Raw genomic sequence first — 27,334 nt, 5'->3', positions numbered from 1 at the left:
CACCGATTCCACATAATTAGTAGTCCTTGATCAAAAGAGACCCAGGGTTATATAAACTCAGACAGAAATGACAGTCTAGCTTATTAAAAGCATCCTTCTAGGTCAGGGTTAATGGTATAATTAGAATACATTTGTAACTGCACTGATCTTGTATGTATTTTCACTTGAATATGAAGAAATAAAATTAGTATTTCATCAAGACACTGTTCTCTATGATTGCTTTATTGAGTTCAACATCCTGCTGTACAAATGACCTAATGTGCATAGAGACTTGTGACAGCTCATATTTTGAAATAATAAATATTAATATATTGAAGGAAGTCTCAGTGTTATGGCTGTGATAAACTCAGAAAAGCTCAAGAATTGGACACAAAAGGTTTCTCCATTGCTCCCAGACACTGTATCACATGTAGGGCTAAATCCTGGGAGTTTTGCTAGAATAAGGACCATGATCACAGTGTCCCACAACGCTAAAGCCCCAATTGAGCAAGGTATTTAAGCACATGCCAGACTTTAAGCATGCGTAATCATGGGGGGTGGGGTGGGAAATAAATGCACTGCACACTGCTTAAAGCTAGGCACATGCTTAAGAATCTTGCTGAGCCAGCACCATGTTCCTTGAGCTGGTAAGAAAAGGGAGTTTCCATTCTGTCAATCTTTTGTAATTTCTTTTCATTCCAAATGAGCATGAAAGGGTCAAAATTTTCTGTAGGATGGAAATTCTGAATCTGTGAGGGAAGTAAACTTCACCATCCATTTTCCTGGCATACCTTACTTCCCTCAACATGCTGCCTCAACTAGGCTCTGCCCACTCCCCACCTCTACCCGCCCAGCTGCATAGGAGATACCACAGTGGCTGCTCTCCTCGGATTGTGGTGACCTGTGATGCAAGTAGCCCACACAGGAGAGTAAGGGAGCACTTTAGACCTCTTCACTTACGTGCACAGGCATATAGGTTGGCTCATGACTGAGCCCAGAGCAAGAGCAGAATAATAGTTTAGTTCTGCCACTTCTTTGTTCTGTAGCAATTTCATTTTAACAAGAGATGGACCTGAGCAGTAACATTTGGATCTGGATGTCAGAACTCCCTCACAGGCATCAGGGACATTCATCTCCAAGGTTTAGATTCAGCTCAGTATAAAAAGAGAGAGAGGCTAGATAAGAAATTCAAATCCATATTCAGATTCTGAATGCCCCCGAAGTTCAGTGGTGTTCAGATCCATCTGTACATATTACCAAGGAAACAAGTTGGATTATCCTTTAATGTGCTAGAACTTACATTTACATGGCATTTACCATGGAATGAATCATCGACTACACTGATCTCTGTACCTTTCTGTTGTTGTTTTTTAACCAATACAATTTTGGGAGGGAGCGAAGGCAAAAATTGCACCCCAGCTGACAAATTTTGTATCAAAAGTGATTTGAAAGAGTTGAGATAGCAAACTATGAAAAGAGGGATTTATAATGGGAAAGCCAATTCAGCCTGAAAATAAGTGAATGTCATATCTTTCAAGATACAGACTCCACATTTCTCACTAAAAGGCAAATCTTTGATGCTTCTCAGAAGTATGTAAATTCTATAGTAATTCATTTATTCAGTGACAATGCCCCACCTTCTAAATCAAACCCTCCAATATGTCATTATCCAACAGCTCAGAACAGACTCTTTGTATGAATATATCAAGATGCCGAAGTCTGCACTGAAAACAAAAAGGCAGCTCATTTACTAGGTATTTGATGTCTAGTCTTAGGAAACAGTTTCAAACAGAAATTAAAGTAAAGGCATTTTTTCTAACCACGGTCTCTGTATTTGCAGATATTCCGTAGATCGGCACACTGATATGGACAGAGTATTCAACATCAATTCCGGAAACGGTTCAATATTTACTTCAAAACCCCTTGACCGGGAAACATTGCTATGGCACAACATTACAGTAATAGCAGCAGAGATCAGTAAGTCAAACCTAAATACCACCGCTCTCCCTGATGTAATGAATTTAGCCTTCTAGCTGAGTGTGTGTAAACTACTGCTGGGAAGATGTCAGGCTGTATGGATGGGCCCGCTCGATACTAATCAAGCAAGGGAATGGCTGAAAAAGAAGCTCTGCGCTTCCTTTTCTCTTTCCTAGGGCGACAGCTTATGAAGAGACAACTTTTGTACCTGAACGGGCGGCAAGTTAATGCTTACGTGTTTCTGAATCAACCTGCCTGGAAAAATGCTCATAGCCATTCTTTAATACAGTAGGATTTGCCGACTTCTGAAAAGTTGTATACAGCAAACAAGATAATCGGAAAATAGTCCATACAGTGTGGCCAAAATCAATTCTATAGCATAGCCTAGGAATTTTCAAGTGAGCCCAAAGGCCCCCAAATTCCATTAACATGCAATGAAAATTTGGCATCTAACTCCCGTGCATGCCTTTGAAATTCCCATCTATAGATACAAACCCATTCCATTATTTTACCCCAGACGTAGGCAGTTTCACCACGTGTGTTAATTGTTTTGCGAGCTAGACAGCCAGAGAGGTATACCGGTTCTGTGTGAGACAGGCAGTCTCAATAAAAACATCCCCTTGATACTAATATTTTAATTACATGTCTCCTTTCTGTCCTGCGGCATGCTGCAAATGCTGGCATCAGTGGGTGCAAAGTCGATTCATTTCTGTGGAGTTGCATCCTCTTGTGCTAGGGATGGATTTGATTGAAGCAGGGTGGAATGGATGGATCACTAGCTATATAAATGTTCAAACATTTGGATGCTGTTGGGAAGCTTCAGGGTATTTATTTTTAACTTGGTATAAAAACAACTACAGGCTCTACTTTCTCATATATTGTACATAAGTAGATATATAGCTGAAAATGACCTATGTCCAAGCCAGGCTCCAAGGCCAGACTAGCCCTTTCAAAGATGGGTAAGCTTTATAGTTTCTTAGCCGGGCCTCCACTAAAGCCATTCGGCAATTGGAGTTAGTCGTGGACTGTTCCATCAAATTGCAGATGCATTTCATTGAACTCAATAAAGTTAATTGAAGCTAAAGAAATATTGAGACAAATTAGAATAAGCAAGTACATTCCCACTGAAGGGTACTCCCTTCACATTAATTACCAGTACATTTGTAAACTCAGAAAGAGAAACGCTTTACAAGGGTGAGTATAGTTATCCTCATTTTACAGAGGGGGAAAACCATGGAGATACAGAATGGTTTTGGCCAGCGTTTTCTAAAATATCTAGTAAGTTTGGGTGCCTCAATTTTTGGGTGATCCCCTGGAAACACTTTGACCCAGATCCTCAAAGGTATTTAGGCAACTAATTCCCATTGAAATCAATGGAAGTTAGGTACCTAAATACTTCTGAGGATCTGGGCCTTTGGGCCTGTTGTTCACAGATACACAGCACCTCCAACTCTTAAGTGAAGTCAGTGGGAGCATCAGATGCTTCCAATTCACTGTCACTGTACCATACTGCCTCCTTACTGAAATGCTGAGGGTGGTTTAAATCTTTACACTTACATTGGGAAAGGTACAGTAGATGTTGCACTGCAGAAGATACTCGACAACCAAAATCAGATAAATTTTAGGATTTCAGTCTGTGGATTGACAAAAGCTACATCCAAAACTAAGGAGATGTGTTAACATTATGCACCAAAATGAGGAACCTGCCTGCTCCATACAGTAGCCCTTTATGCTGGACAGTCTAATAACAATAAGTGATTTGTGAACAAGGAGAAGTTAAGCATCTCTTATGCATTCATGTAAAAGGATTTGGAAGGAGAAAAAAGAGCAGTGAGGCTTGAAGATTGTATAAATATATTGTATCTACATACCTGTTATATCTCTCTGAAGAAAAAAGTGTGAGAGAGACTTGGAATTATATATTTTTCATGGAAGTTCTCCTAGTTACTATATCGTTATTTTGAAATTTTTTTTTTACTCAGAGCCAGCTAGAAACAAATAAAACTGTGTAGTTATTTGTACAAAGCAGCATGCAGAATAAGTATAATTAAGAATGATAGGAAAACCCTCACACATATTTGAGTGAATTCCTAGAAAATACATATGGGTGTGAAACCTTCATAGCCATGAAAATTAAAATTAGGAGCTGGGATTTTGCCTATTATAAAGATTCAAAATTTGTATCTACCTTTTAGTGTAGATTTCAGCTTGGTCTGTATTATTCTTAGACCCTTAGTGTTATTTTACACACGGGATGAATTTAGTCCAATGGCCCAAATTAAAAAATGCTTTATATCCAATTCAATCATATTAACTTCAATGCAACTGTAAAGGTTTAAAGCACAATATTTGGCCCAAACCACTAAGTTCTTAATAAAGTACAGAGCAGGCAGTTCCAATGTTGTGACTATAAAGTAATAAAATAATAGGTGAGTATTAAAACCAAATTCTACCAAAAACACTCCAGTGAATTCTTTTAGATATATAAAAGGCTAGAGAATTGCTGTATTTTATTCATCTTTTTTATTATAATATTTTTGCCTTTGACCCTTGTTTAAGATTCATTAATAATCTGTACAATCAGTATTATGGAGGGTATGGTTCTTTGGAGCAATTTAAACCAATCCAGGAAATGGAGAAATCCCAATAAAATAAATGGCAACCTGTATTTGCAGATTTTTTTTTTTTTGGTTGTGATGATGCTCTCACTAAAACAAAGGTTTTGTTGTTGTTCTTTTTAAACTTGAAGAGCCAAATTCATTGCTTGCTTTTATTTTTATATCATTGAAGTTGATTTGGATTTATTGGAATTTTCCAAATTGCTTCTTTTTTACAAAGTAAATAGTATTTCCATAAATATTTTTAACTCAAGAATTTTTTTTAAAAAAGAGTATATCACTCTTGCTGCCTTATACAGCTCCTGTGAGAGAAGTAAGCAATGCACTACATAGGGCTTATGTTCCTCAGCTGATGTGTTTTAGTGTCAACTCTGGAATAGCAGCAAACAGAGATCAATCCACAAAAGGTCAGAAAGCATCTGTCATAATAACAGTTGGTGTTTGTATAGCACTTTATATGAAAGCACTTCATAAACATTGGGCCCATTCCCACCACCCATTTCTCACCCAAGTAATCTATCCACATATAGGACCTGATCCTGCAAATATTTACACATATGTAAAGGTGAATAAAGATATGAGAAATGCATAAAGATATGAGGCGTGGCTCCACAATTAGTCCCATTGACATCAATAGATTGCATGAACATGAATAAAAATCTCCATGTATAAATAAAGACTTGAATTATTCAGCCCTTGTTCTCTCCTTTTCTTCCCCAGCACTGAGTCCTATGCGCACTATGCAGCTTTCCCCTTTCTTTCTATTTTTATCATTGCAGACAATCCAAAACAAAGTAGCCGGGTCCCTGTGTTCATTAAGGTTCTGGATGTAAATGACAATGCCCCAGAATTTGCTATGTTTTACGAGACCTTCGTCTGTGAAAATGCAAAGGCAGAACAGGTGTGTTGATTGTTTGCACTCCATAATAAAAAAAAAAATATCAAAAATGAATTCTGTTTAGGCATTACTCTTGCATCACCTCATCAGGAGGTGTACTTTGTGTTGCCACAAGCTGTCACCGTGCAAAATTAAATTAAGCAGTGACTGTGTCATATCTGATTATATTTAGCATTCTTGTATCTGAAGTGACAGTGTGTTTTACATAGTTAAATGTGGTTGCTTCTTGTAGTGTGTCATGCTATCTACAATTCAGTTCCGTCTCTCTTCCCTTGAAAATGGGATTCTGCATCTGTATGTCTGGGTGCTTCCATCATCTCTCTTGATTACAGGTTACAGGTCTCAACAAAAGTCCTGCCTTGTAAATTAGCTCCAGGCTGCCACATTGCTCTAGTTCCTAGTTCACATTGCTCTGCAAGACCTGTTGCTTGATGGTTCAAAACAGCAGATATCCCAGAGGATTCAGCCACACAACTCCCGTTTAAAATGAATAGGATTTGTGTGGTTAAATAGCCTAGTCGGCTTTGCTCTCTCAGCCTTCCTTTCTGCAGCTTGTTCCCACTGGGGATTTCCCACCCACTTGGGATGGCACCAATCCATGCAGTCCCCGGAACTCCACAGAATTCTCAAGTCACTGCCCAAGTCATTAAGTTATTGGGCTGAAGGGCTGCAGTACAACAGCTTGGTGACACACACACGGGCCCAATTTTCATTCATGGTAAGGCCCCTCTGGCAGCATCAAGGGCCTTAAAACGGAAGAAAATTATATCTATCCCCATTTTAAGACCATTTAACCGTTCTAGAGCAGATAGCCTTAATGCAAATGAGAATCAGGCCCACAGTCATCAAAGGGTAATGTTGCTTTTATCATTTCAGCTGATACAGACCCTAAGTGCAGTTGATAAGGATGATTCTTTCAGTGGACACCAGTTTTCATTCTCCTTGGCTCCAGAAGCAACCAGCGGCTCAAACTTTACAATCCAGGACAACAGAGGTGAATTCCTAGGAAGATTTTATTTTGTTTTTTATTCTTTGTGTTTTTCAGCACATAGTTGAGAACTCCTGTACCATTTGCTTTGTGTTTTCAGACAACACAGCAGGGATCTTCACCAGAAGAAACAGATATAACCGACATGAAATGAGTACTTATCTCCTGCCTGTGGTGATATCGGACAGTGACTATCCAGTCCAGAGCAGTACTGAAACAGTGACAATCCGAGTGTGCGCCTGTGACCGTCGGGGGAAGATGCAGTCTTGTAATGCAGAAGCTCTGATCCATCCAACTGGCCTTAGCACAGGGGCTTTGATTGCCATTCTTCTCTGCATCATTATATTGCTAGGTAATAGACCCAGATGAGTTTCGTTCCTGGGGGGAGTGAGGGGGCAGCTGGAAGGAAGAGGGAGCATTACACATTAAAGACACATTGGAGAGATCTTTCCTGCATTATCCTGTAACAAAGGAGAAGTCTATAAAATCAGTGCCTAGTGGGTGGAAGATACTCCCAGATCACAATTCTCCACTCACATAGGCAGCAGCATTTTACGCCCACTTTGGGCAGATGCAAATGACTAAACAAGGTGCAAGGCAATATATCAAAATCAAAGCCACCAGATGTATCATGCTGCATTTACAGTGCTACATTGCAGATTATGAGGCATGCTGAAGTTAGCATGACCAGACAGCAAGTGTGAAAAATCGGGACAGGGATGGGGCTTATAGGTGCCTATATAACCCAAAGCCCCAGATATCAGGACTGGCCCTATAAAATCAGGACATCTGGTCACCCTAGCTGAAGTAGACACCTGTTGGGGTGCTGGAGAAGCATATTGAGTTGGGACAACTACAACACCCTTTAAAAGGACACCACATGCTCTCCTTCCAGCACCAGAAGATACAAATGGGGTGGGGCCCTTTTGGGGTATGCAGCCCTCAGGCCAAGCTCCAGCCCCTCTCCCTTCCATTCTGGGTAGATGAGGACTGGTATTCTGGCTGCCCCCAGCAAGACAGTAGAGCTGGGAGAAAAAAAACCCTCCCCTCATAGCCCTTCCTTACCTTGTACACCCCATGCAAGCTCAGGAGCAGTCTGGCCCTTAGCCTTTCACTGCACTCAGTGCCCACTTTGGGAATATGAGGAATTTTGAAATTTGGTGTCTCTTAGGGAGACATTGTCAGATGCTCTACCTACCTGCCCAGGGAAGTAAAGGGGGGCGTGAAGTAGGGGCAGGAAAGGGGACAGAGCCGCCTCTGCAGTGCTGCTACTCCCACTCCTATGCATGTGGGCTGAAAATGGGCAGGGGTAGGTGGGAAGTAGGTGGCACAAGTGCTGGACCCACCCCTCAAACATGCTGGGCAGCACAGCTGAATCACCTTAGCCAAGCACGTAATCTGCTAATGATGTTTACTGGTAGCAAATGACTCCCTTCTGGAGCAAGAGGATGGGAGGGAACCCAGGGACCAGGTGGTGGCTCCAGACATGCACTGCCCCTTAATCAGGGCAGATTGCTAAATGACAGCCTTGCCCATAATTTGCAATTACAGGGGGGTTTTTTATGTCATTACTTTTAAGGGTGGAACCCACTTAATATCAACTCATGGAACAGGAAAAATTGCCCTATGCTGCAAACCATTCTGCATGCGTTTAGTACAACTGTGCTCAGTAATATCAATCTGACATTAAACGATTTCCAGTTTAATGTCAATTGGAAATAATTGATTTCCTGCTCTCAGCAGCACTTTATGTCAATTATTGCGCATGTCACCATGCAGCATAAGCAGATTTTCAATTAACTAGACTATATCATTTTCTGTTTTACGTCTAGCTGCAGGGTTTGTAGGTGCAAACATTACTCCATGTGATGCAATGACCTGTGCAGATCCAAACCACAATTTCAATGTTTATAGTAACTAAAGGTGCCTCCAGATTGGTGATTTTATTTGCATCTTGAGAAAGCTCAGATTACTTCCTAGAAACTGCCAGCTCATGTTGAAAATTGATTTGGATATGATTGATTTGGATAGCTTGACTGTACTTCGATTTTTGCATCTAACTGGTCCAGAGATTTTTATTTGCAAGTTCAGCATAGAAGATAATTCTTGGAGTATCAAGTACCTAGTATTAGTTATTGTTCATGAATTTATCATTCTACTGTCCCTTTGTGGAGTAACATTTTTGTTAGCAGGATGCCCCAACAGTAATTACATACATAAAATACAAAGAAGCAAGAACACATTATCCCTCTCTTCTGAAATGAGAGCCAGTGGACTTTCTGAATCCCATTAAAAAACTGACCTTCTTGTTTTTCAAATCCTTCATGGTTTTCTTTAGACTACCTCATAGACCTGCATTGCCTCTTTCATCATCTTCCACATAGTCTCTTAGACTGTATACTCTTTAGGACAGGAACTGTCCTTCATGCTGTGTTTCTGTGGCACATACAGAGGGGCTCCCCGAGTGGATTAGGATCTCGAGGGGCTACCGTAATATAAATAATAAGTTGTTGTCTTCATCATCATCGTGTGTAAGAACCTGCAATTCCTGCCATCTAGACCAGCCTCCATCACCACCACTTCTCCCAGCTTCATCAACTAACCTATCCTTTTCAAATCATAGCTGACGCTATCCTCTGTTACCCAAGCAGTAAAGACATAACAGCGATTTTTTTTTAAAAAATGGGAATTTCCACTTGTTCTGTGGATAGAGTTGCCACTGACTTTGATGGGAGTTTAGCACAGGGGCTGCAGAAGCAGACACTGGCACTATGTCCTTTAACTTATGTGACAGGGTCGGGCCAGATGGCTACAGGAGAGTGATAGAAGGCAGATATATTAGCCCCAGGTTAAGTAGGTCCCTTTTCCCTGGGTAAGGTAACAGGGAAGGTTCCAGAACAATCAGGAACTTTCTGGAAACAATTAAGGCAGAGAGGCTGATTAGAACACCCGCAGCCAATCAAGAAGCTGCTAGAATCAATTAAGGCAGGCTAACCTGGGTTTTAAAAAGGAGCTCACTTCAGTTTGTGGTCCGTGTGCGAGGAGCTGGGAGCAAGAGGTGCAAGAAGCTGAGAGTGAGAAGGCGTACTACTGGAAGACTGAGAAGTACAAGCATTATCAGACATCAGGAAGAAGGTCCTGTGGTGAGAATAAAGAAGGTGTTGGGAGGAGGCCATGGGGAAGTAATCCAGGGAGTTGTAGCTGTCACGCAGCTGTTACAGGAGCCACTGTAGACCGCTGCAATCCACAGAGCCCTGGGCTGGAACCCGGAGCAGAGGGCGGGTCCAGGTTCCCCCCATCCCTCCATCCCCCCAACTCGATACTGGAGGAGTTGAACTGGACTGTGGGTTCCACCAGAGGGGAAGGTCTCTGGCCTGTTCCTCGATCCACTACGTGGATCAGCAGAGACTGCGGGGATTGTTCTTCTTCTTTTCCCCATGCTGGCCAGTGATGAGGCTAACTGAGTGAACGGCAGATTTGAGCCATGAAAGTGGCCAAACTGAGGGCTGCCGTGAATCTCTGAGGCAAGAAAATCCGCCAATAAGCGCAGGACCCACCAAGGCAGAGGAGGGACTTTGTCACCACTGGTGTGAGCAGTGGGATTTGGTGTGCACAGCGCGGAGGAAGAAGGGGGGTATTGTTATTATTTAAAAAAAAAAAAAGGAGAGGGTTTATTGTTTTTTCCCACCAAATGGAGGAGGTAGTGCGGGCACTGATACAAGCCACGGCTGCCCAGCAGGAAGCTACCCGTGTCCAGGCAGCCGCCCAACAGGAGGCAGTGCAGCTGCAGCAAGAGACTAATCACCTGCTGATGGACCAGGCTGCTCAAGACCGGTCTATGTTGCGGGAACCAGTAAACCAGGTAAAGGCCCTTACAGAGCTCAACTGTGGCCATGATGGGACGCAGATCATGCAGGCCAGCAATTGGCTGCAGCAAATGACGCGGGAGGATGATGTAGAGGCATACCTCCTGGCCTTTGAGAGGATAGCCCTGCGGGAGGCTTGGCCCCGAGAGCAGTGGTCTGGCATCCTGGCTCCATTCCTGTGTGGGGAGGCCCAGAAGGCCTACTATGATTTGCCTGAAGAGGCTGTGGCAGACTACCCCCACCTGAAAGCAGAGATCCTGGCCAGATCTGGGGTAACGACCACAGTGCGGGCCCAGCGATATCACAAGTGGAGGTACAAGGAAAACAAAACCCCGCCGTCCCAATTGTTTGACCTCATCCATCTCACACGAAAGTGGTCGCGAACTGAGTCCCGGAGTTGATACTAGAGGTTCTGGTCATTGACCGGTACGTGACAGGACTACCGCCAGACCTTCACGCCTGGGTAAGCCAGAACGAACCCTCCACCTATGACGAGGTTGTCGCACTGGTAGAGAGGCAAAGGACGGCGAGGGAGCTGACCCGACCACTTAAGGAAGAAGCACCCCGGGTTAAATCAGCAGCACCAAGCCCTAGAGCTCGGGTGTCTGGGCCACCAGGAGAACCCAGGTGGAAAAAGAGAGAGGCTGAAGGCCCACTGGAAGCCACAAAGAGTCGGAGCACTGAGGGGGAAGAAGATCATGATGTTAGACTGCCCAAACCAAGAGACCGGGGAACGCCTAGGGCTCCATACACAGGTTACGCCTGCGGGGAGTGGGGACACATAGCTGCACAGTGTCCCAATGCTGAGGAGCCTATGCAGTGTAACCTGGGGAACTGGGCAGACCCATGCTCCCTAATCCACCTTGTGGGGGTCTCACTAACCCCACATATGTACACCAGACCAGTGAAGTTAAATGGGGTAGAGACCACGGAAGTGGTTGATTCGGGGAGTGCTATCATGCTTGTCTCGGGGAAGCTCATGAAGCATAGTCAGCTGCTGTCAGCTAAGCGTACGGGGATAACATGCGTCCATGGGACAGTTGGTTATTACCCCACCATCCCAGTAAAAATCGAGATTCAGGGGAACACTACTGAGGTAGCAGCAGGTGTAGTCCCTAAACTCCCATACCCGGTGCTCATAGGGAGGGACTTCCCAAGGTTTGGAGATTTACTCCCGGTAGGGGAATTGGAGAAAGGGGGAAACCCTGAAGTCAGTGAGGTATCCACAGTAGACTGTCAACCCCCAATCTTCTCTGAAATATCCCCAGATTTGTTCTCCACTCCCAGACAGGGTAGAAAGTCAAAAAGGGAAAGGAGGGCAGCTAAGGCCTTGGGAACCTGAACAGTGACCCAAAGCCAGAGGGTCGCTCTCATAGGTAGGCGGACCCGAGCAGCTGAAAAGGAGGCCACCCAGGAGGGAGAAGCACCCGAGTCTGACCCACACCCTAATGCCTCTGAACCAGTAGAGGCAACAGAGACTGGCCCCTTAGATCTCGGGCAGATTAGCCCCAGAAGAGGAAATTTTGGACAGGACCAGGCTGAAGACCCAAGGTACGACAACATTAGGAAGGAGGTGACCGAAATAGGGGTCCCCGTGGAAGGGAAAACCCAAGGACCAGGACCCTACTTCATAATGAAGAAGAATCTCTTATACCAAGTTGCACCAGTACAGAGGCAGAAGGTACAGCAGATCCTAGTACCTCAAAAACATCAAAATGCTGTATTAAGTCTTGCCCATAGTCATCTTTGGGGGGGGGGGCATTTGGGGGTAGAGAAGACCCTGGCACGGGTCCTGCAACGATTCTTCTGGCCCGGAGTACATGAAGAATTGCGGAGGTACTGTGCATCCTGCCCAGAGTGCCAGCTGCACAGTCCCTGTCCCAACTTGAGGGCACCTTTAGTACCCCTTCCCATCATAGAGGTCCCCTTGGAGCGAATAGCCATGGACCTAGTGGGACCCATGGAGAAGACGGCCCGGGGCCACCAATATACACTTGTCGTTCTGAATTATGCTATTCGCTACCCAGAAGCCGTCCCACTGTGGAACACGGCCTCTAAAACAATAGCTAAAGAGTTGGTGGGGATCTTTGCCTGAGTGGGGCTACCAAAGGAGATATGGACAGACCAAGGTACCCCATTTATGTCAAAGCTAATGAAGGACCTCTGTACGCTGCTCCATATCTATACCCTGAGAACTTCAATCTATCATCCGCAGACCGATGGGCTGGTAGAAAGGTTTAACCGAACCTTGAAGGCAATGATAAGGAAAGTGGTAAGTCGGGACTGGAAGGATTGCGACACCCTACTACCCTACCTTATGTTCGCAATCCGGGAGGTACCTCAAGCCTCAACTGGGTTTTCCCCCTTTGAGTTATTATACGGACGCCACCCCCGTGGCATACTAGATATCGCAAAAGAAATCTGGGAAGAGGAACCCAATGAGGGGAGAAATATAATTGAGCATGTGTTGCAGATGCGAGAATGGGTAGCCCGGGTCACCCCTATTGTATGGGAACATTTGGAAAAGGGGCAGGAGGCCCAGCGAACCCATTACAATCGCCAGGCAAAAGTCCGACACTTCCAACCAGGGGATCGGGTGATGGTGTTGGTACCCACGGCAGAAAGCAAGCTTTTGGCCCAATGGCAGGGGCCCTATGAGGTGGTTGAACCCATGGGGGAAGTAAACTACAAGGTGCGGCAGCCAGGATGCCGGAAATAAGAACAAATTTATCACATTAACCTCTTAAAGCCTTGGCACCAACGAGAGGCGTGTGTAGTGGCCCAAGAGACCCCGATCAGGAAATAACATGCAGGAGCAAATCAGGATATCCACTGATCTGACACCAAACCAGAAGAAGGAGGTATCTGAGATGATCAACTGATACCAAGACGTGTTTTCAACCAAACCAGGTCAGACCACCGAAGCATATCACCACATTATCACAGACCCTGGGGCAAAGGTAACTTTAAGCCCCTATCGGGTCCCAGCGGCAAAAAGGGAGGAGATCAAGGCAGAGGTAAAAAGGGTGTTGGAGCTGGGAGTCATCGAAGAAACCCACAGTCAGTGGTCAAGCCCGATTGTGTTGGTGCCCAAATCTGATGGCACCACTAGATTTTGTAATGACTTTCGCCGGCTGAATGAGATATCCAAATTCGATGCATACCCCGTATCAATGAGTTAGGTGACCGCCTGGGCAATGCCTGATTTTTGACCTCCCTTGATTTAACAAAGGGATACTGGGAGATTCCCCTTGCCAAAGATGCAAAAGAAAAGACGGCATTCTCTACCCCAGAAGGTCTGTTTCAATATACTGTTCTTCCTTTTGGACTGCATGGGGCATCTGCCACCTTCCAGCATCTTATGGACAAGCTCCTATGGCCCCATACCAGTTATGCAGCGGCATACCTGGATGATGTGATTATTCACACCCCCAACTGGGAAACCCACTTGGAAAAGGTGGAAGCGGTTCTGGACATGCTAAGATGGGCTGGCCTCACAGGGCTAACCGAGGCTAAATACGTTGGCTACATTGTAGGAAGGGGCATGGTCAAGCCCCAACTAAACAAATTAGAGGCTATCCAAAATTGGCCCCGGCCGAATCGGAAAAAGAAAGTCCAGGCATTCCTGGGTGTCGTGGGGTACTACCGATGATTTATTCCCCATTTTGCTACCAGAGCGAGTCCCCTGACAGACCTGATAAAAGCCCGGGGTCCGGACATGGTGAAGTGGACAGGTGCCACAGAGAAAGCATTCATGGATCTACGGACAGCCCTCTGCAGTAACCCCATGCTTATAGCCCCAGACTTCAACAAAGAATTCATTTTAAAGACAGATGCATCTGAAGTAGGATTGGGAGCTGTCCTATCGCAGATGGTCAGAGATGAAGAACACCCAATCCTCTACCTCAGCAGGAAATTCCTCCCAAGAGAGCAGAAGTATGCCATGGTTGAAAGAGAGTGCCTAGCTGTGAAATGGGCCAAGGGAACACTACCTTATTACCTTCTGGGATGACAGTTTACCCTTGTAACCGACCATGCACCCCCTCCAGTGGATGCAGTGAAATAAAGAGAAGAATGCAAGGGTGACCAGATGGTTCCTGTCCCTAAAACCTTTCCAATTCACCATACAATTCACCGGTCTGGAAGCCACCATGGCAATGCAGATGGCTTGTCACGGGTACACTGCCTGACGTCCCAAGTTGCCCAACCCCGTGGTGTTGAGCAGAGGGGAGGGATATGTGACAGGTAGGGCCAGATGGCTACAGGAGAGTGATAGAAGGCAGATATATTAGCCCCAGGTTAAGTAGGTCCCTTTTCCCTGGGTAAGGTAACAGGGAAGGTTCCAGAACAATCAGGAACTTTCTGGAAACAATTAAGGCAGACAGGCTGATTAGAACACCAGCAGCCAATCAAGAAGCTGCTAGAATCAATTAAGGCAGGCTAATCAGGGCACCTAGGTTTAGGAGCTCACTTCAGTTTGTGGTCTGCGTGCGAGGAGCTGGGAGCAAGAGGTGCAAGAGGCTGGGAGTGAGAAGGCATACTACTGGAAGACTGAGAAGTACAAGCATTATCAGACATCAGGAGGAAGGTCCTGTGGTGAGAATAAAGAAGGTGTTGGGAGGAGGCCATGGGGAAGTAGCCCAGGGAGTTGTAGCTGTCACGCAGCTGTTACAGGAGCCACTGTAGACAGCTGCAATCCACAGGGCCCTGGGCTGGAACCCTGAGTAGAGGGCGGGTCCAGTTTCCCCCCATCCCTCCATCCCCCCAACTCGATACCGGAGGAGTTGAACTGGACTGTGGGTTCCACCAGAGGGGAAGGTCTCTGGCCTGTTCCCTGATCCACTAGGTGGATCAGCAGAGTCTGCGGGGATTGTTCTTCCTTTCCCAATGCTGGCCAGTGATGAGGCTAACTGAGTGAATGGCAGATTTGAGCCACGAAAGTGGCCAAACTGAGGGCTGCTGTGAACTTCTGAGGCAAGAAAATCCGCCAATAAGCGCAGGACCCACCAAGGCAGAGGAGGAACTTTGTCACACTATGTAAAGAATCTTGGAATACAGCTGGCCTGAGAGATGATCTATAAAATAAGGGCTGAATCCCTGAAATGCTTGCATACACTATTGGGAGTCAATAAATGTTTTCAGAGCCAGGCCCAGAAGGGTATATTTATATAAAAGTAAAAAAATGTACGGAGTGGTATTTAATAGAGCTGGGCAAAAGTTTTCAACAGAAATTTTTTTCAGCTGTTTCCGTGACACCAAAACATTTCACAAATTCATGTTGATTTCACTGAACTGTTCATTTATTAAAAGATAAATTAAAAAACTGTAACATTTTGTTCTGACATTTTGATTTTTCAATTCAAAATGACCGTTTACAAATTTCCTTTTATTCTGTTTGGGTTTTTTAATTTAAACACATTTTAAAAAAAAAAGCTTGAAATCAAAAGGTTTTATTTGGTGTTGAATTAAACATTTGACCCAAAACAATTTTTTTTATTTTTCAATTTGCTGAAATTAAAAATGTTCAACCCCAAACAATTATTTCCCAGTTTTTCAGAAGTACCAACAACCTGAAAGATCTGTTATTTCAACAGATCATTATGAGCACTGTAGCAAGAACCATCTTTCTGTAATGTGTCTGTACAGCACCTAACACAATGGGGCCCTGGTCCATGACAGCATCCTAGAATACAAATAAGAAGAATACCAGTGCCAGATTGTGGCTGTTTATATGTTTTCAGTGATAAACATTCATATGTCGTTTTAAAAAATGAAAAGTAGAGTCAAGATAAGTAACTAAAATTTGGCTTCACAAGGTAATAGGAAAGTTTGTCTTGGGCCCCAGTGCTGCAATGAGTTCTGTGCAAATGGACCTCTGTGCCACCGCCGAACTGCAACGATGCTAGTGAGACAGTATGCAGGTACCAGACTCTGCCCACTTAGAGATTGTTGCAGTATCAGGGCCTTAGGTACAAACCAAAAAAGATTATATACCTAAGCATTAAAAAGTGGGAAAGCTGTTTGAGAAATGTTGTGGGGGGGGTGGGGGGGATTGGTGATTAAATAATAAAAAAAAATACTTGTTCCCTGGGGACAGAGCTGCAGCTCGTGTAAATTGTCAACGCTCTTACAACCATTTACACTAGCTAAGGATCTTCCCCATGTTCTGCACTTCTTTCCAGGAAAAGAAAAAAACTACTGAAAAAAATAGTTTAGATATGCAGCTTTGCTAAACTTTCATCACACCCCAATAGGAACAAGCCTTGTCCTTCGAGCAAGTTTTGCAGCATTTTAGGTGTTCGGTCTAATTTGCACTCTCTTTTACAATATTTTGAGGGAGGGGTTTGCCTTGAGACTAGGCTGGCAATTTCAAAGGAGCAAAGCTGCTACACGACTAAAGGAAAATGCAACCCGCTGACAAAATATGACTCTTCCCACTAGCTTGAAGTCCTCTTTCTTCTCATATTTATCCCACTCTCAGCTCCCAAAGTGATCACAGGCAGACAAGGCACAAACAGAAATTTTGCAATTTTGCAGCGCAACTTCTGAAAGTTAGAGTTCAAGCAGCACAGTATTTCTTTCTGGCTTTAATTGGTGGCAAATTAACTCTTCTCCCCCCCGTCTCTCCATTTTATTTTTGTTTCCAGTTACAGTGGTGCTGTTTGCAGCTCTGAAACGGCAGCGGAAGAAAGAACCTTTGATAATTTCTAAAGAGGACATCAGAGACAACATTGTCAGTTACAACGATGAAGGCGGTGGAGAGGAAGACACCCAGGCTTTTGATATTGGCACACTGAGAAATCCTGAAGCCATAGAAGACAATAAATTACGCAGAGACATTGTGCCAGAAGCACTTTTTATGCCGCGCCGGACTCCAGCGGCACGAGATAACACCGATGTCAGAGATTTCATTAACCAAAGGTTAAAGGAAAATGATACAGATCCAACCGCGCCCCCATATGACTCATTAGCAACCTACGCGTATGAAGGTAATGGCTCTGTGGCAGAATCCCTCAGCTCCTTAGAGTCGGTGACTACGGATGGAGATCAGGACTATGATTACCTCAGTGACTGGGGGCCTCGCTTTAAAAAGCTGGCGGATATGTACGGCAGCGTGGACAGTGATAAAGACTCTTAATATGTTGCCTTTGTTGATTTCCAGAAACAGCATTGAGATATATGAAGTAGCTATTTCTTTCTATTTATCCATGGCTCTGTGATAGGGCTCTCTATTCTATCGGTTCCAGTTGTCTAATGACTGCAGTCTGTGTGGATCAAATGTCAGAAAACTTTTTTCTAGTATAATTTTATGAGCTTCCAAGAGGCAATTTTTTTTTAATGCATCCACTTTACCAAGCCAGTCTTACAGGCACCGTGGTAGAGGAGGGAAACAGGAATGGAGGGAAGCAATATTTGTACTTGTTCTGCTTATCTTGTAAATTGGAGTATATTACTGTTCCAGCTCACTTAATCTTCTTACTGTATTCAGATTATTCAGCTCAGATGATTGCTCTGTCCATTTTGTATTGCACATCCTAATGTACTGAGGTATTATGGTTTAACCTAAATATTATAGTAAAAAGTAGTGGGGGAGGAATTTATTATAAAATTAGAATCAGCTGACAAGGCTATAAGACAACATGAGAGTAAATTTTATTCTTGAATTTAAAGACGTCTAATTGCCATTTAACTATAAATATTTTTCTTGAACCTGCCATTGGCCCCCAAAGCATAAAATCATACCTACTACATGTATATAATTCCCTGTGGACCACTATACTTGTATCCTTCTTACCCAACATTCACAGAGAGATGTGTGTGGTCTGTAGCTCTGAGCAGAGAATTGCTAAGTACTATCCCAGTTCTGACACTGACTCGCTTTGTAACATTGGGCAAGTCACCTAATCACTCTGGATTAGACTGTGGTTTTGAAACAAGACTTGAGCAAGGAGCAGAATGTAGTTGTGCTGTATCCTATGGCTGGTATAAATCACTTCCTCCAGGCATTCCAGCTCAGTGTGTAGGGAGGCAGAGTGAGGCTCCACCCATTCTTCTGCTTCTGCCCGCCCACCCACATGGAAGGGGAGTAGCAGCTTTAAGAAGGCTACCCTCTTCCTTGTGACATGGATAGCGAATGCAAAGGAGAAAGAGAGTGCCTTGCACCCTTTACTTCCCTGCATGTGTGCATAAAATGGGTCACAGTCTGACTCTGTCTCAGTTTTGCCATCTGTAAAATGGGAAAATAATGCCTACCTCACAGGGATGTTGCAACGGTTAGAGAGAATTTGAAAATTGCTTTGAAAGAGGAAAGTGCTAAACTCTCATCTCAGTAAGTCATTTCTAATGGCTTTTTTTTTTTTGGTGTGGATTTGAGCCCTGAATGCACAAGTAAATGAGAAACGTTCATCATTCTGGTTCCTAGAACCAGGAGGGTGTTAGAACACTGTCTTTACAAATGCATCAACCAGAATTGTTATAGGTTTCAATTACACCAAGAGGTGGAGTTTTAAACATGAATCTTTCAGTTGGTTTCCTTAATTTCCTTGCCAAACCTGCCATTTTTGCCTAAGCCAGAACAGTGGTACCATAGGACTCAGTACGGGCCAGTGTCTCTTCTTTGCAACTCACATGCATGAGGCAAAAGTAATCAGCAATGTATTAAAATGACAAGAGGAATATGTCACTGATTATGTTTCAGATCCAGTCATCTGAAATAGATTATTTTGAAATAGATTATTACAGCTTTTACAACCCTAAGGTCATAGCCTTATGACACCTTATCAGGAAAGAGTGAAGTTTCTCTTTATACATCATATACAACCAGTCTCATTCATTCAATATAAATAGAATAATTTACATAGTAGAATAATTTTATGTGATCTGTTGCAGTTGCTAGGTATTTGTGTTCTTTCCTTGAAACTATAAAGAAATTAGTTTAAACACCAGTCAGTAGCTCCAATATACCCTTTCCAATAATACAAGGATAAGACAATCATTAAAAGGCAGCAAACTATAGTTTATGCCATCTGTGGAACTCATTGCTACAAGATAATAAAACAAAGGGTTTAGTAAGATTCCAAAAAGGATTAGACATTTACAAGCATAATATATGCTTAGAAAAAACTAGGATTCAATGTAAAGGGCTATCAATCTTTGTGTGTTCAGGGCACAAACCGGCATCAGGAAGGCATCTCCTCCCCATTGTCCAGCACTGCACAACTGGGAATTAAGCAACTAGACCCTTTTGAAAAATCCCACTAGGTACCTACCTGCATCTTTAAGCACCAAACACCGTTACAAATCTGTCCCTTTATGTCTTCGTTTCAATAGTCTGGCAGTAGCCATTGTCTGAGGCAGAAGAGCAAGTTAGATGGTTACTGGTCTGTTCTGGTTTAGTGTGTTTCCTATGTTCTTATCGTTTCAGATGTTTTGTTTTTTCTTAATTAATGATACTTAGTAGCAGTTCAGGCTAGAATTTTGCATTTTATCGACCAATGGTTTTATCGTGTCAGGAACATCACATAGTGTACAGAGAATGCGCCACACAAGCCTGTTGTGTAAATATATATAAAAGTGTGTAATCTACTGACACCAAAATTATTGTGACAAACTGAATAGCAAGTGAATTCCTGGAAGAAATTCTCATGAGGCAAGTGCATCATTACTCACATCTGAATTATTCTTTTATCCATCCAGCCTATAAGTGCTGATTTTTCCACGAACGAGACTCATTTACCGTCACTCACACATAACAAAAAGGGTCCAATTCAGTCTTGTCTTCTTCGTCTATAGCTCCACAAAGTGCAATTAAAAAAAAATGTGCCATTTAAATTGTCATATTGCGGTAAATAAAATATTTGCAGTAATATTTTTTACTGCACCTTGTGTACAGCAGTGGCAGAGGATGGAAATCACTGTGCCACACTATTTTTATTCAATGACGGATGTTTAAATTGTCCATTATAGACAAAGAAGTGTCAGATTACAGCCTGCAGCGTGGGTTTCTGGGCTGTGTTAAGGAAGTAGACTGTTGCCTTAATCAGTAGGATGTCTGTTCAGGTGGAAAGAACCCCTGGCACGATGTTAGGAGATTCCACTGAGACGAGCTACACAATCAGCTTGTAGTCTCGATAGTGGCAAACTAGATGACCTAATAATAAGAGAGGTCCTGAAGGGTACCAAATAGTCTAGTGAGATGAGTGTGAAGGGGAAGGTGGGACATGGCATAGCAATAGCAGAACAATTATTGGAGTAACTATTCCAGAATAAAGTCATTTTTATTCCAGAAGAGTGTCCACACGGGGAATTATACAGGAATAGCTATAGCAAAATAATTATTCCACTACAGCTATATAGGAAATTTCCCATGTGGACAAGCCTTAGGAGGAGATCTGAGGCTGGATCCTGCAATGAGCTCTGTGCAGGAAGGATCCCACTGCCCAAATAGATCCCCACTGGCGTCATAACAGGATGGGAGTTCAGTCCCCAGACCTGATGTTGCCTAATATGCTATCTGACCATGGGAAACTCGTGATCTTGGTCATTTCCGTTTCCTTTGCGATAAGCCAGGAGGAATAACACACCCTTTTATAAAGTGCTTTGAGATCCTCAGATTAAAAAACACTACATCAGGCAGTGCCCATAGCAACATTTTCTGAATGAGCCCTAAAAGTGGGCAGACTTTTCTTATTTATTTTTTGGTTCACTGCGAGGTCTGTCCTGATTATATACAAACACATTTCGTATTTGTTCAACATGAAAAAAATTAAAAAGCAGTTTTCAGCTCTCCTAATTTGTCAAGTAACAGGCTACCTCTCGAGGCACAAGTTTGGCATCTATCTGTCATACTGAATTAAGCAGAAAAAATTAAATTGGGTGTTTATAGCTCCCATGGTTGTAGCAAATAATAAGCAGTGTATTAATAGGCAAGTAGGTAGAATTAGGTATGGAAATCTGTGTGTGTGTTTCTATGCATGAGAAGGAAGAAATAATGAACATTTTAAAATAAGGCACATTTGTAAATTAGATATTTTCATCTTCATTGGGGACTGTAATGAATGCTTAGTCAATTCCTTGGAGCCAGATCTTACACTTTCAGAATTCCAATAGGAGTTTTGCATGTGTGAGGAGCAAAACAGACTCCTAGCTGTCTTGCTCAGGCAAAATAACTCAGAATCGGTGCCATTTTGGTGCAGAGCTCTATTAAAAAAAGACCCCACAGCTGGAAAGTTTAAACTGCTGTAAGACAACATTTTACTTTTTTTTTTAATTATGTTTTAATTTTATACATCATCTCTATCTCATGATCGCTTCTCTGGATGTTGCCATGCTAGCAGGTGGTCCAAAGTCCCAATGGCCCATTGTGTTTAAATTAACACTGCAATCTGGATTTCTTTATCAAATTATGAGACCTGACAGATTAACAGTTGCTATGTTTATCTTGACTGGTGCAAACTGTTTCATAAATTTTGAAAAGGCAATTTTCCTTTCAGCCCTTCAAGAATTATGGCGCAGCCACTTCCTCCCCCTCCAACGAATGTTAAAGCTGCAGCATTTTAAATTTCCCTTCAATAGTTAGAAAAAGACATTTTTAAAAGGATTTTTCTATAAAAAAGATAGAACAAAACCATATTTAATGTCTGTGGCTTCATAGTTTATTCTATTAGGAGGGAAATACAGTAGCTGTCTCACTTGTTAAAAATTAATACAGCAAAGGACCTTTTCAGTTTAATTTAGACATAGCTGAGACAATCTTTAACCTGCCCACCATTTTGTAATATCATGCTTATGGCCTGGTCCTGCATTCTGTGCATATGCAACACTTTCCTTGAAAGGGAAGATGGCAGGGTTGAAGTCAAGGGGAAATTGGCTGGCTGTTCAGGGAATTCAGCAGCAGGTGGTTATGGTTCGTATTTGGGGATTGTTTTGTTTTTTAACGAGATGGAGGGTGGGGAGTTGCAGGGATGGTAGTAGAAAATGGGGGAGAAAAACTAAGTAATCAGTCGTATGCTAAGCAGGACCATTGTGACACTTAAAGCAGCAGAGCTCCCAGATTACACACAGTATTATTAAAAGAAAAGGAGTACGTGTGACACCTTAGAGACTAACACATTTATTTGAGCATAAGCTTTCGTGAGCTACAGCTCACTTCATCAGATGCATTCCATATGAGCTTTTGCAATAACTGCAATTTCTTTGCAAGTATTTACTTTAAAAGACGACTGCAAACTTAAATGTCTCCTTCAACAGGGTTGATTTGACAAATAAGGCATAAGCCCAGCATTTAGGGAAATCCTTTCCACACCGGTGGGCTTTTAGCCTTTCCTACAAGACTGCACTATTGATGTAGATACATCTGGAGACACTTTCTAGAAGCTCTTAGTTTTCTATGATCTATTAGTTTAGTGTTTATTAAAGAAACAAAAATGTATAGAATTATTGGACATTCAGGTGAACACAAGAAACAACACAGCAAACATGACATGGCTCTAGTTTTTGACAAAAAAAAAAAAAAACACCTCTTCAAAACCACTGTACTATTTTATTTCTGTGATTACTTTCATTGCTTTGCAAATTAAACTTAAAAAAAAATAGGCCTTATAAAAAAAGGCTATGTGCATCCTAACTGTGCTGCCGAGCTAAGTCAATCTGGCAAACCCTATTGTGATTTGTGATTTTTTTCAACCCCTAAAATAAATGTTTTTCGGTATTGATTTTTTTTAATTAAAAATACTTCCAAGCATAAATTGAAATTGATGCCACTGCCCAGGAAGATTTACTAGCTGGAGTGCACCAGTCATGCAGTTACTCTCAGTTGTCATTCCCTTGTTCTGCAGAGAGAGCACAGAGTCAGATGGAAGTAGTCACTGTTCAGCACAGAGGAACGTTTGTGGGTGATAAGATTTTCATCATTTAAAAAGTTTACATCTGGAAGGTTCTCTGTATTACAAAGAGCCCCATGCTGGAACAATTACTTTTATCTCAGTGTGGCTGGGCCATTTGTTACAGTCAGCTGGCAAATGTGCATTCTTTCCCCCTTATATTTCTTATTCACTGTAATGGCTTTTCTTTTTGGGGGGGGTTAAGATTTAATGAGAAACCAATTTGAACAGCGATTTCTCACAGAAAGAGTGAATTTGCCTTTTTGCAAATCAATTTTTGTAACAAGTTATTTATATGATACTAAATAAATTGTTTTTTTTCTAACTCGCTTTTTTTATTCTCTCAGTTTACAGTCTATATTTACAAAGTTAACATAAAATAATGATATAAATCTTCTAAAGTAATTCTGCATCCACCATCCTGACACTGCCGCCAGTTGGCTCAGCCCATCAAATTTCACTGGTAAATTCTTGGCTTCTAACACACTGTGTGAGCAATTGGGCTGGTCTTGAGATTGGTGGGGCCTCAAGGAAGAATGATGTAATTGGACAAGGAGTCACTTCCCCTTAGGGACCCTCACTTGGAGAAGGAGATAGGAATGACCATTATATTGACAAAAGCATAGGGTTCAGAGCAGCTACTTATGTTTATAGGTGACTTCAATTAGAAACAGCTCTCACTGAAGTCAATGGGAGTTTTGCCTCAGTATTGGGTGTGGAATGTCCTCCATCTTGAAGCATATGAAGATCATAGCAGAGAAGTCAGATGTAATACACTTATACATGTTACGCCTTGGTTATTTCTCTTTTGTTAGAAGAGGGTCTCAAAGAGAATTTAGGCACAGGGCTAGGTTGACCATATATTGAAGATGAGCACAAACCTCAACTGAGATATCTTCTTATGCAAGCAGAGCTACTCTCTGAGGAAATTCTTCGTTTTAGCACTTCACGAAGGAAAACACCCCATCTTATTTAACAAGTTTTGTGAGAAAAGGGAGGGAAATATCATTGCAAAGCAGTGCTTCGTCAATAACATGGGTAAGGATACATTAGACCTACTCAGGCGAAGTAATTGACCTGAATGACTGACTCCCCTAAGTGGTTTATGAATTACGATAAATCAAGTGACTCACATAGGCCAGTGACTGGTTGGGCCATATGGAATGCTGTCTTAGATGCACCTCAAGAATACAGGTGAACATTTTATATGGTGATCTTAGCAAAACAGGGTGGTATTTTAGTATTCATTACTGGGATTGCGGTTTAGACTAATACATTCGTCTATATACAAACTAAAAATAAAGGAGATTAGTTTATTACCTGTATTACAGTACACCAAGGCCCCAGCTGGAGCTCCATTGCGTAAGCCTTGTACATACAGGATTTTATCTATTACATACACACATATAAACCTTAGTTCACCTGTGTGTCATAACTATTATTTTTTTTGTATTTCTGTAGCACTGGGAGAGTCCAATCACACCGAGGCCCCACTGTGCTAGGCCCTATGCAAATAGAGTAAGAGATAGTCTCTGCCCCAAAGAGCTTCCAATCTAATTAACAGAAGATGCAACAAGTTGGCGTAACAAACTAGCGGGGAGAAGTGAATGGTAACAGTGACAGGAGAACAGAGTTATGTATAATGGCTGTGGTCACCATTTGCCAGCTTGAGAGTTTGTTTTTTAAAGAGACCATAATGATTTCAGTAGGACTGCCACTTGGCCATTTTTTGACCAGCCTGGCCAGTTGCCAGTCAAAAGATGTACCATGTCAGTTTCTTTTTTGTGTGCACATGCTGCCACGCACATAGAAATCTTAGCTACAGGCTGTACACATCATGGCTGGGAGTGTGCCGCAGCCTGGACAGCACCCAGGTCCTTTTCTGTGTGCCAGGCCCTCACCTGCTGGCTTCCGAAACCACGTGGCTCCTCTTGCACTGGTCCCCAGTCGGGAAGCGGGACAAACCATCACCTGAGGGTGAGGCTTATTAGCATGGATGGGTAAGGAAGAGGGTGGGGAGGCAGGGGCTCCTGGGAGGGGATGGTAGGACGGACTCTCTTGAGGGCTCCAGGAAGCAGGATAGATGAGGCTTACCAGAAGGGAGGGGTAAGGAAAGGCAGTGGGAGCCCTGCCTCCCCCACCCTTCTCCTCATCTCTCCCTGCTGGTAAGCCTCTGGTCTGTCCCATTTCCCAGAGCCCTCTACCATCCTCTCCCAGCAGCAGGGGGGCTCCCTCTAGAGCTGAGGCCCCTGGTGGGAGTGGGGTGGGTGTAGGGAATCATGGACCAGGGAGGTAAGGCTGCTGGTGCATCTGAGAAGGGAAGAGGAGGATCAGGCTCATGGGGGGGGGCCACTGTGGCATGACCAATGGCCAGTTTTTCTGTGCCTCAGAAGTGACCAGTAGTTTCTGCTGGTCCCCTGCCTAGGTGTTAATCTAGAATCCTCAACATCTTCAACATTCACTGGGAGCTCCACACAGCAGATCTAGGATTGGGATGCTAGAACTCTTTCCATTACAGGTGACGACAACCAGTCATACTTGGCTCCTGTGCCATTACACCTCGTTTACCAGGGGGCATCCCCATCATGAAGGAAACCCCTAACAAAAGGCATCCCAGCAGTAAAATACACTGTTCTCAGACATTCAATCACCATTTTTATCTGTGTAGAAACCAAAACAAATCAAACTCATGCCTCCTTGCTCCATCCAGGTTATCAAAGGGATAAGTTAGACTTTAACTAGACAAGTCATTAACTCTTATAATCTGTGATTACTGGAGAGATATAGTAATTCAAAAAGCAATAGGTTTCCCACAATTTTAATCTCTACTAAGAACTATGGTGCAGGTCACTAATGGAAGTGGCCAACTTTTGACTTTACTCTTCAGGAGCTAGATTGGCCACACATTGCCTACTCTCACTTTTGTATTGACGAAGACACCTTCTCTTTCCATCTCATGCTTATGTTCTTTCAAATATAGAGCAGCAGCATTTGCACATTAAATACAGCTCTTTCAGCAAGAGCCAAACCTTCTTGGGGTTCTCTATGAGAATCACCATAATCTCCATTTCTTTGGCAGATTTTCCAAAACACTAGATAGACCCATAAACCTTAAGGCCAAAAGGGAACATCGTGATCATCTAACCTGATCTCCTGCACATTGCAGGCCACAGAACCTCACGAACCCCCTCTTGTAATAGACCCATAACCTCTGGCTGAGTTCCTGAAGTCTTCAAATCCTGATTTAAAGACTTCAAGTTACAAGCTACTCACCAACCGTTGCATTCAACACCGATGCCTCCATGTCTAGTCACAAACTTCTTTGTTCTCACTGCTGCTAATCTGTGAAGAAAAGTTACAAATGTTTAATGCTATTAATGCTAACAGTAGGTACAATATACTTCAAAACATTTGGTTCAGACCGAAAAACAATCATCATAGATCCCTATCTTAATCAACTGAAGTTTTCTGTTTCACATTGCTCTCACTCTAACTAGGCCAGCCCCTCTTCCCCTCCTTTCTACTGCAATCAGCTGCCCAGCACACATCCATCCCCTTACTCTTCTTTACATTCCCCAACCTGATCCAAGCCAAGTAATGAGATATTCAATAGCTGTCTGGCCACCTTTCAGCTCCCCATTTTTTTCTGATATCCCACCAAACCAAAGATGGGCTTTACGCAGGTCTGCCAGTCTTGACTGCAGTCTTCAAATCCCTCATTCTCCATGTCAGATTTGCTCCAGCATACGTTATACACTTCTGACTCAAGGGAACCACAGAGCACACAAATATTTGCAGATACCCGTTTGCTTAGCATGTACTCTCAACCCACTAAGTTCCCACCATGCATCTTGCAATGTATCAGCAAATGGAAAGAGACCTACTGAGATGGGCACAGAATGAGGAAGGGTGTATACAAGGGGGTATGTTCATCTGAAACTTCCTAAGGGCTTGGGATGGCTTATTCCTTTCTCTCTCATGAAAAACACCAACAGTAGCCTGTGCACAATTTTGTCTGAATCCCCTGCTGAAGCTTTTATTTTCTTAACTCAGAATTTTCCTGGCTGTCTGCTCATGCATGCATCTTAATTAATAAACAAATGAATACATTCCCGCGCGATTGCCTT

General features: G+C 43.0%; 1 protein-coding gene across 2 annotated transcripts in view; it reads left to right on the top strand.

Moving 5' to 3' along the window:
* The window catches only part of LOC102933581 (cadherin-6), a 123,545-nt gene extending 100,019 nt beyond the window's left edge, over window positions 1–23,526 (top strand). For both annotated transcript variants that reach the window (XM_037893291.2, XM_037893293.2), the window contains 5 exons: window positions 1,820–1,956; window positions 5,354–5,475; window positions 6,349–6,466; window positions 6,561–6,812; window positions 16,974–23,526. In XM_037893291.2, coding sequence (XP_037749219.1) covers window positions 1,820–1,956; window positions 5,354–5,475; window positions 6,349–6,466; window positions 6,561–6,812; window positions 16,974–17,464 — 1,120 coding nt within the window. In that variant the 3' untranslated portion in view covers window positions 17,465–23,526. The remainder of the gene's footprint in view (window positions 1–1,819; window positions 1,957–5,353; window positions 5,476–6,348; window positions 6,467–6,560; window positions 6,813–16,973) is intronic.
* Window positions 23,527–27,334: the final 3,808 nt, after the last annotated feature.

Source organism: Chelonia mydas, chromosome 2, assembly GCF_015237465.2.
Source record: "Chelonia mydas isolate rCheMyd1 chromosome 2, rCheMyd1.pri.v2, whole genome shotgun sequence".
In the NCBI taxonomy this organism is placed as follows: Eukaryota; Metazoa; Chordata; order Testudines; family Cheloniidae; genus Chelonia; species Chelonia mydas.
This window is presented reverse-complemented; position numbering and strand designations above follow the sequence as displayed.